This window comes from Neoarius graeffei, chromosome 26 (assembly GCF_027579695.1).
Source record: "Neoarius graeffei isolate fNeoGra1 chromosome 26, fNeoGra1.pri, whole genome shotgun sequence".
NCBI lineage: Eukaryota > Metazoa > Chordata > Actinopteri > Siluriformes > Ariidae > Neoarius > Neoarius graeffei.
Genome location: NC_083594.1, coordinates 32919307 through 32929887, shown reverse-complemented (window position 1 = coordinate 32929887; position 10581 = coordinate 32919307). Strand labels below are relative to the sequence as shown.

Genomic DNA, 10581 nt, shown 5'->3' with positions numbered 1-10581 from the left:
GACAACCATTCACACTCACATTCACACCTACGCTCAATTTAGAGTCACCAGTTAACCTAACCTGCATGTCTTTGGACTGTGGGGGAAACCGGAGCACCCGGAGGAAACCCACGCGGACACGGGGAGAACATGCAAACTCCACACAGAAAGGCCCTCGCCGGCCCCGGGGCTCGAACCCAGGACCTTCTTGCTGTGAGGTGACAGCGCTAACCACTACACCACCGTGCCGCCGGTGCTTGAACAGTTAAGATAAAATATATTTTTTTAAAGACAAAAGTAGTAATATAAATAGAATAAAAAATAAGTAGGAATCTAAAATATACACATTTGAAAAAGACACACAGCTCTGGAAAAAATAAAGAGACCACTGCAAAATTATCAGTTTGTCTGGTGTTTGAGGAACATGAACATTTTTGTTTTATTCCATAAACTACTGACAACACCCATCCATCCATTATCTCTAGCCGCTTTATCCTGTTCTACAGGGTCGCAGGCAAGCTGGAGCCTATCCCAGCTGACTACGGACGAAAGGCGGGGTACACGCCAGGTCATCACAGGGCTGACACAAAGACAAACAACCATTCAGACTCACATTCACACCTACGGTCAATTTAGAGTCACCAGTTAACCTAACCTGCATGTCTTTGGACTGTGGGGGAAACCGAAGCACCTGGAGGAAACCCACGTAGACATGGTGAGAACATGCAAACTCCACACAGAAAGACCCTTGCCGGCCTCTGGGCTCAAACCCAGGACCTTCTTGCTGTGAGGCGACAATGCTAACCACTACTCCACCGTGCCGCCCGACTGACAACATTCCCCCAAATTCCACATAAAAAATATTGTCACTTAGAGCATTTAATTACAGAAAATGACAGCTGGTCAAAATAATACAATACTAATGTTTGAACTTAGGATGAGTTCAGAAATCAATATTTAGTGGAATAACCCTGACATTTAATTACAGCTTTCATGTGTCTTGGCATGCTCTCCACCAGTCTTTCACATTGCTGTTGGGTGACTTTATGCCACTTCTGGTGCAAAAATTCAAACAGCTCAGCTTTGTTTGATGGCTTGTGACCATCCATCTTCCTCTTGATCACATTGCAGAGGTTTTCAGTGGGGTTCAGGTCTGGAGATTGGGTTGGTCTTGATCTTCTGGTCCTCCATCCACACCTTGATTGACCTGGCTGTGTGACATGAAGCATTGTCCTGCTGGAAAACCCAATCCTCAGAGTTAGGGAGCATTGGCAGAGCAGAAAGAAGCAAGTTTTTCTTCCAGGATAACCTTGTACATGGCTTGATTCATGTATCCTTCACAAACAAAAATCTGCCCTATTCCAGCCTTGCTGAAGCACCCCCAGATCATTATCAATTCTCCGCTAAATTTCATAATGGGTGTGAGACATTGCTGCTTGTAGGCCTCTCCAGGTCTCCATTAGACAATCAGAGATGATGACCTTATTCCAGTCCTCTACAGTCCAATCCTTATGGTCTTTAGCAAACCTCAGCCTGGCTCTTCTTTGCTTCTCATGGATGAAAAGCTTTTTTCTAGCTTTTCATAACTTCAATATTGCCCGGAAAAGCCTGTTTCAAACCGTCCTTGCCATGCACTTAACCACAGCTGCCATTTGCCATTCTTTTTGTAGGTCATTTGATGCCATCCTACGGTTGTTGAGTGACATTCGAAGGAGTTGACAATCATCCTGGTCAGTTGAGAGTGGTTTTCACCCTCTGCCAGTCTGTAACTTTTTTGTCCCCAATGTCTGCTGCTTGACCTCGTTCTTATGAACTGCCATCTTTGAAATTTTGAGGTTGGAAACAACCTGACGCTCATTGTATCCCTCTGCCAGTAAAGCCAGAGTTCCTCCTGAAGTCTACAATCATTTCCATTGTCTTTAGAGCACTGAGCTCCAAGTTGTTCTGCCTACACCAGGACACCAAATGGTCAATTTCCCACCTGTAGGCAGACTCATCCTCATCAGAGATGAGTCCACTGAGGGTGGTGTCATCTGCTAACTTTAGGAGCTTGACAGACTGATGTCTGGATGTGCAGCTATTGGTGTACAGGGAGAAGAGTAGAGGACAGAGGACACAGCCTTGTGGGAATCCGGTGCTGATGGTTCGGGAGTCAAAGATGTGTTTCCCCAGCTTCATGTGTTGCTTCCTGTCAGACAGGAAGTCAGTGATCCACCTGCAGTTGGAGTCAGGCACGCTCAGCTGGGAGAGCTTGTCTTGCAGAACAGCCAGGATGACAGTGTTGAGGGTGGAACTGAAATCACCACACAGGATCTTAGCATAGGTTCCTGGGGAGTCCAGGTGCTGGAGGATGAAATGAAGAGAGATGTTGACAGCACCGTCTGCAGATTTGAATGAATTAATTTAATTAAATTTACAACCAATGTAGATACGTTACATTATTTACACATTACCATGATATCTAAGGCATAATTTACAACAATAAAAAAATAGAATTAAAGTTTATTATGTATAAATGATAATGCAAATACACACACACACACACACACACACACACACACACACACACACACACACACACACACACGTACATAAATAAAAGAAAGAGAGAGAGGAGGAAAAAGGGATAAAGCTCCCCTTCTCCCCCTTCTGTCTCTCTTAGGAAACAAATATTATTTTTTTTTACATACAGTACATCTATAATTTCTAATATTAATCAATGAATCAGTAATTTTAATTAAAATTAAATGTAATTCAAATGCAGTGTGGGGCGGCACGGTGGTGTAGTGGTTAGCGCTGTCGCCTCACAGCAAGAAGGTCCGGGTTCGAGCCCCGTGGCTGGCGAGGGCCTTTCTGTGCGGAGTTTGCATGTTCTCCCCGTGTCCGTGTGGGTTTCCTCCGGGTGCTCCGGTTTCCCCCACAGTCCAAAGACATGCAGGTTAGGTTAACTGGTGACTCTAAATTGACCGTAGGTGTGAATGTGAATGGTTGTCTGTGTCTATGTGTCAACCCTGTGATGACCTGGCGACTTGTCCAGGGTGTACCCCGCCTTTCGCCCGTAGTCAGCTGGGATAGGCTCCAGCTTGCCTGCGACCCTGTAGAAGGATAAAGCGGCTAGAGATAATGAGATGAGATGAGATGAAATGCAGTGCATCTCTAATGGTGAGACAGTATTCAAAAAGAAGCCACAGGCTTATACTTTTGTACTGTCTCAAATTATATTTGAGACATAAGATTAGTTGCAACTATAGAAAAATATAAGGAAAGATGCTGAAAATAAGTAATCCTCAGATAACTGAGTAACAATTGTTAATGAAACTGTAAACAGTAAAACAACAATTTCAATAACATTTGACACTTTAAATACAAACTTCCTAGGGTTTTGCTAAACCGAGTACCTAAATATTGCTTCAAGTTTTTTTTTTTTAATTTAATGAGAGTTGACTCAGATTTAAGTCCCTTCGGGAGGGAATTCCATAATTTAGGCCCGTTAGCAGCAATAATAAATTTGTAGATATTAGTTCTGCAAAGCTTAATTCTGTAATCGCTTGAGTATCTAGTAGCATATTGATGAATTTGAACATTTTTTACAAAAAATACTTTTAAATGTTAAATTTGTTGGCTCTGTAGGCGAACTGTATGGGGTCTGGGAGTGGATCAGTGATGGCTTTAAGGTGGTAAAGCACAAGGTGCTTGAAGGATTTCATAACCACATAAGTCAGGGTGATGGGTCTGTAGTCATTTAGTCCTGTGATCCTTGGCATTTTGGGGATGGGGATAATGGTGGAGGCCTGGAAGCAGGCTGGCACATGGCATGTCTTTAGTGAGGTGTTGAAGATGTCCGTGAACACTGGAGGCAGCTGATCAGCACAGTGCTTCAGGGTAAATGGTGAGACAGATTCTGGACCTGCTGCTTTGCACGGGTTCATCTTTAAGTGTTATTAAAAACAACAATTTGTCTGGTCTAATAAAACTGCATTCACATTCAGGTTTTCTTCACATGACCAGTCAGCTATAACTATTATAACTCTTAACCCCAATCTGTCCCTCTGAGTTACATGTCGGTCCTGGGATCGAGATGCTGACCTCTTCTGCTCCTCGGACCTGCCTGATCCATCCTGGTGCCCTGTGTCTGGTTGGAGTCTCATCGCATCGCTCCTGTGGAGGGCGGCCCCATGTGGGCTCATCTGGAGGATGCTCTGGACTCTTGCAGTGGTGCTTTTGTGGCTGGGGACTGCAGTTAACTTGCTGACTTTAGGACTGCGTGAATGGTTTTGCGCTCGGCTTTCCGTCGGTGGGGGGTTTATAGCATCAACGAAGCTGACTTTATGTTAGGACTGTTAATGTTATAGTCATGCTGTCTGTTGTTGCCTAAATGAGGATGGGTTGCCTTTTGAGTCTGGTTCCTCTTGAGGTTTCTTCCTCATGTCGTCTGAGGGAGTTTTTCCTTGCCACCGTCGCCACAGGCTTGCTCATTGGGGATAGATTAGGGATAAAATTAACTCATATTTTAAGTCGCTCAAATTCTGTCAAGCTGCTTTGCGACAATGTTTATTGTTAAAAGCGCTATACAAATAAGACTTGACTTGACTTGACTTGACTCTTATGGCTGATTGTGATCCCCACTGAACTGTACTGCGATGTTATTCAAATGGAAAGGATGAAGGCTTCAGAGAAGCTCTTTAACCAGCACAACACACTCTAAAAAATAAAGGTGCTTCAGTGGTTCTTCAAATCTCTGGATGGTTCCATGGAGAGTCAAAACTCTGTAATGAACCATTACATTATGCGAAAGGTTCTTCACATTGGAAATGGTTCTTCAGAGCCTGGCATTCTCTTACCATTTGCTGGTCAATGCACATAGGCTATGTTTACACAAATCTGTCTTCACTGCTCAAACAAATGGTTTAAATGGTTCTTTAAAGAACTGTTGCATGAACGGTTCTTTGAAGCCCTGAAAAAGGTTCTTCTATGGCATCGCCCTGAAGAACCGGTACTGGCCCCATTATTTTTTAGAGTGCACTGAGCTCATGTAAACAAAAGAACGATTAGGTACACTACTGTTCAATAGTTTGGGGTCACTTTGAAATGTCCTTATTTTTGAAAGAAAAGCGCTGTTCTTTTCAATGAAGATCACTTTAAACTAATCAGAAATACACTCTATACATTGCTAATGTGGTAAATGACTATTCTAGCTAAATTCTACTAAATGTCTGGTTTTTGGTGCAATATCTCCATAGGTGTATAGAGGCCCATTTCCAGCAACTCTCACTCCAGTGTTCTAATGGTACAATGTGTTTGCTCATTGCCTCAGAAGGCTAATGGATGATTAGAAAACCCTTGTACAATCATGTTAGCACAGCTGAAAACAGTTGAGCTCTTTAGAGAAGCTATAAAACTGACCTTCCTTTGAGCAGATTGAGTTTCTGGAGCATCACATTTGTGGGGTCGATTAAATGCTCAAAATGGCCAGAAAAATGTCTTGACTATATTTTCTATTCATTTTACAACTTATGGTGGGAAATAAAAGTGTGACTTTTCATGGAAAACACAAAATTGTCTGGGTGACCCCAAACTTTTGAACGGTAGTGTACCAGCAAATGGTTAACTGCTTTTCAAAAGTTTTTTTTCCCTTCAGTGTTTGGTGGGCTGTACGCTACATTCCGCAGCAGCGCCACACACACACACACACACGCACAATGAGAAGAGGATGATGTTCGGCTGAGTATGTTTTGCTGGATCTGCTGACCCTGTTAACACATGTCGCCTGTATAAATGGAATATTGTTATAAGGGAAACAGAGAGAATGGAAACATTAGACGGATGTGATCCATACAGCCGCCCGGCGCGCAGGACACAATGGATAGTGAGCACACTGGCTTACCATTATGGACTGGACCGCGGTGTGGAGAACGAGATCATAGTCCTTGCCACTGGCTTGGATCAGTACCTGCAGGAGATCTTTCACCACCTGGACTGCCAGGGCGACGGGAAAATCCCTTCCGAGGATTTCCAGATCCTGTGTGAAATCCTGGGGCTGAATAAAGAGACCGAGGCGGAGGAGTGCGCAGGGATTTTGGACAGCTTGCCCAGCGAGTTCACTTTCCGCCAGTTTCACGCCAAACTGTGCGGCTACTTCAGCACCAAGGCTGGCTGCCACTACGAGGACGGCCGGCTGCTGGTGGGCAGAGAGAGCGAGCACATCGAGACGCAAATCCGCCTCCGGAGCCCAATGAGGCGCAGGGAGAAGCTGCTGAACCCGGGCACCGGGAGGCGCACCAGCCACTCCATGCCTGCATCGGACCAGCACAGTTCAGGATGCAGGCAAGGTTCGTGCACACGCGAGTGTTATGAGGACATTGTGGCTTTGGAGGAAGCGGAGGACCGGATAGCCAAGCTGGAGGAGGAGAACTCAAGTCTGCGGGAGCTGGTGGAGGACATGCGTGCGGCTCTTCAGAGCAGTGATGCGCGCTCTTTGGCCTTGCAAGTGAGTAACTGTTGTGTTTCATAAACAAAGTTTAATCTACTATTGTTTATTTTTAAGTCGTCTGATTCTTTGAGGCAGTTCTTGCATTTACCCATTACTCCCCTTCATGCATGGCCATATATCCAGGGCAGTGGCCAAAGTCATGTTCTGGATCATACAGGTTACATGTTTCCATTCTGCACTGATCGGAGACTTCGCATTCATTCTGATGCAGGTTGTGAAAGCTAGGGTGCATCAGTTGCCCCCTAAAAATGAAAAGTTCCTCCGATCATGATGCATTTTTGTTTTTATGTTCCTTTCGGTAAGAAAACACACTGGGTGAAATATTTTGACAAAATTCAAAAGTTTAATGGTGGCACCAGGAGCTCAAAGTTACGGAAAAAGCTGCTATTTTATGACTTTTATGACAAAATTTCGACCACTTTTCATGAAACATTATGGCACTTTATAGAGTATACCAAATATCTTAGATACACATTTTTAGTACATATTCTAAATATATCATCAAGCACAGTTTGAGTTTTAGCTGTTCATTGAATCATCGTTCAACTACTTTTAAACAATACAGATGTATTATGAATCACATTAATGCTTCTCAATCCCTTGCAAAGGTTCTTAACATGATCTCTGGGTCACAAGAAATCAATAAATGGAGTCCAACATTGTGATTCAAACCTTACGCGAAAACATAAAATAAGCGTTTTTTGGCAAAAAATGAACCTCATGGTGCCACCATTAGACTTTTGAATATGATCAAAAAATTTTACAGGAGGGGCGGCACGGTGGTGTAGTGGTTAGCGCTGTCGCATCACAGCAAGAAGGTCCTGGGTTCGAGCCCCGGGGCCGGCGAGGGCCTTTCTGTGTGGAGTTTGCATGTTCTCCCCGTGTCCGCGTGGGTTTCCTCCGGGTGCTCCGGTTTCCCCCACAGTCCAAAGACATGCAGGTTAGGTTAACTGGTGACTCTAAATTGACCGTGAGTGTGAATGGTTGTCTGTGTCTATGTGTCAGCCCTGTGATGGATGACCTGGCGACTTGTCCAGGGTGTACCCCGCCTTTCGCCCGTAGTCAGCTGGGATAGGCTCCAGCTTGCCTGCGACCCTGTAGAAGGATAAAGCGGCTAGAGATAATGAGATGAGATGAGAAATTTTACAGGATGTCTTTATTGGTGAAAAGGAACACCCAAACAAAAATGCATCAGATTTTATGAAAGTGAGGGCAACTGATGCACCCTAGTGAAAGCCATATTGTCTCCAGGTGGTGTGGTGGTTAGCACTGTCACTTCACAGCAAGAAGGTTATGGGTTCGAGCCGGGCCTTTCTGTGTCGAGTTTGCATGTTCTCCTCATGTTTGTGTGGGTTTCCTCCGGTTTCCCCTATAGTCCAAAGACATGCAGGTTAGGCTAATTGGTGGCTCTAAATTGACCATGAGTGTGAATGGTTGTTTGTGTCTCTGTGTCAGCCCTGGGATGACTTGGTGACTTATCCAGAGTGTACCCCACCTCTCGCCCATAGTCAGCTGGGATAGGCTCCAGCTTGTACAGGATAAGGGGTTACAGATAATGGATGGATGTTGTCTCCATCACTTTGTTTCACAACACTTGTTATGAAATCTAGCAAATGTTATCAAGTCCAGCTTGTGAGATAAAGTGTTATTTGGATTAGGGCTGGTTGATGAGGAATATCTCAATTAGGGATACACTAGGCACGTTCCTACAGCAGCTGGAATCGATATGGCAAACCCTGGCTGGATTTCCAATTAGCTCTACTGACATACAGTACTTAGGCTCATGTAAAGAAATGCTGTAGACCAAAAATGGATTAAAAATTCCATCTATTATCTGTAGCCGCTTATCCTGTTCTACAGGGTCGCAGGCAAGCTGGAGCCTATCCCAGCTGACTGAGCGAGAGGCAGGGTACACCCTGGACAAGTCACCAGGTCATCACAGGGCTGACACAGAGCCCATGTTTACATTAGACCGTATCAGCGGATCATCAGATTAACGTTTTTAAAACGATTAGTGTGCACACAGCAACACCAATACACGATTTGCGTGCACACAACAATACCAATACACGGATACGCTCGGCTCCACAGGCATCCTGCGCTCCAAATCACTCTGCCCTGAACAGCGAGTGCCCTCTGGAGGGTGCGCACTCCGGCCCTGCGCAGCTCACAGAGCGCGCGAGTGAAGCACACTAGCAGTGTTTTCGGGACTGAGCCGCTGTGTGTGTGATCCCAGCGCATATCACTTACCACTTGCAAGTGGAAGGATGGCAAGCCTAAAGACAATCATAACTACACAATGGGCAGTATTTGCATCAGTATTTGCAGTATTTTCATACTTTTATACTCTTTAATGAAAGGTGATACAAGGCGGAAGTCTGCGCCGTTTTTCAGCAGTCGCGTCACATGACCAACGCCAGCGAATCAGGAAGGTGGATGTCACAGTGACGTTGTCCAATGAGACGCCAGCTAGAGCTCAGCACAGCGTATCCACGTATTCTGAATGTTTACACAGCACCGGAGCTGACACGATCTGGATTGAATACGTGGACGCTGGCGGATTCCCGTTTCCCGGCGTTTCCAGGCGGTTTAATGTAAACGGACAGTGCATCCGCGAAGAAAACGAGACAGATACGGTCTAATGTAAATGTAGCCAGAGACATACAACCATTCACACTCACATTCACACCTACAGTCAATTTAGAGTCACCAGTTAACCTAACCTGCATGTCTTTGGACTGTAGGGGAAACCGGAGCACCCGGAGGAAACCCACACAGACACAGGGAGAACATGCAAACTCCACACAGAAAGGCCCTCGCTGGCCGCTGGGCTCGAACCCAGGACCTTCTTGCTGTGAGGCGACAGCGCTAACCGCTACACCACCGTATTGAAAATTATAAAATGAAATGTTTCAACACTTAAAAAATACTTTAAACAGTAGCAAACCATAATAAATGAAACAAAGTTAATATTTGGTGTGAGACAACCCTTTGCTTCAATTAAAAAATAGTCTCCGGTACAATGAGTGCAGTTTTATAGGGAAATGAGCTGTAGGTTTTATTGAGCATCTTGCAGAATCAGCCACAGTTCTTCCATTTTGACTGTCCTACTTGCTTCTTAATTTTGCACCAAAACCCAGTAGCCTTCATTATGTTTTCTTTTTTAATCTGAAAAGTGGTCTCTTGTGTAATATGCTGCTCAAATACAAACTTTTTTTCCTGTAACATTTAATTTTGTGCTGGAAAATGAATTTTTGGAATCTAAAATGTTTTTGTACTGACTCAGTAATGTAGGTCACACAATAAAAATCTATAACAAAATTTGTATTTAAAAAAAACCAAAGGTGCCTAAGACTTTTGCACACTACTGTATTTAAAGTACCACACTGACTTACACAACACAGACCTTGCACTGTACAAAGGACACAAATTGTCTTAAAGCATCACGCCATTGCACCTGGTGTTTCATTTAATTTGGTAAAAGAGGTTTTCAGATAATCAGCTTGTTCACGAAGAGAATGTTAGTTTCAAATCATTATTGGGGGTATTGCCAGATTACAGTATCATATCATAATTGGAAAAAGTGGGATTGGGTGTCTGGTTTGAGCCTGAGCTCAGATAACTGTCTTTATGGAGTTTCTGTGCATGTTCTCCGTGTTTGTGTATGTTGGCTCTCGTTCTTTGGTTTGCTTTGTGACTGAAGGTGGATTGGCAAAGCTAAATTGTCCCTAGGTTTCAAAGAATGTGTAGATATTGTGTGCGTGTATGGTGCTCTGGGAGGGACTGGTGTCTCATTCAAGGTCTGTTCCTGTGCAGTGTTTCTAAGGCATACTCTGGATCCACTACAGCCCTTACCATGGTAAAGTGGTTACTACAAATGAAGAAAAATGAATGAATGAATGAATGAATGAGGGCGGCATGGTGGTGTAGTGGTTAACACTGTCGCCTCACAGCAAGAAGGTTCTGGGTTCGAGCCCAGTGGCCGACGAGGGCCTTTGTGTGTGGAGTTTGCCTGTTCTCCCCGTGTCCGCGTGGGTTTCCTCCAGGTGCTCCGGTTTCCCCCACAGTTACAAGACATGCAGGTTAGGCTAACTGGTGGCTCTAAATTGACC

The 10581-nt window shown here is 44.5% G+C and overlaps 1 protein-coding gene across 1 annotated transcript in view; it reads left to right on the top strand.

The window, feature by feature from the left end:
- Positions 1-5772: 5772 nt before the first annotated feature.
- The window catches only part of efcc1 (EF-hand and coiled-coil domain containing 1), an 83374-nt gene continuing 78565 nt past the window's right edge, over positions 5773-10581 (top strand). Inside the window, exon 1 of the mRNA XM_060909734.1 lies at positions 5773-6466. Coding sequence (XP_060765717.1) covers positions 5786-6466 — 681 coding nt within the window. The 5' untranslated portion in view covers positions 5773-5785. The remainder of the gene's footprint in view (positions 6467-10581) is intronic.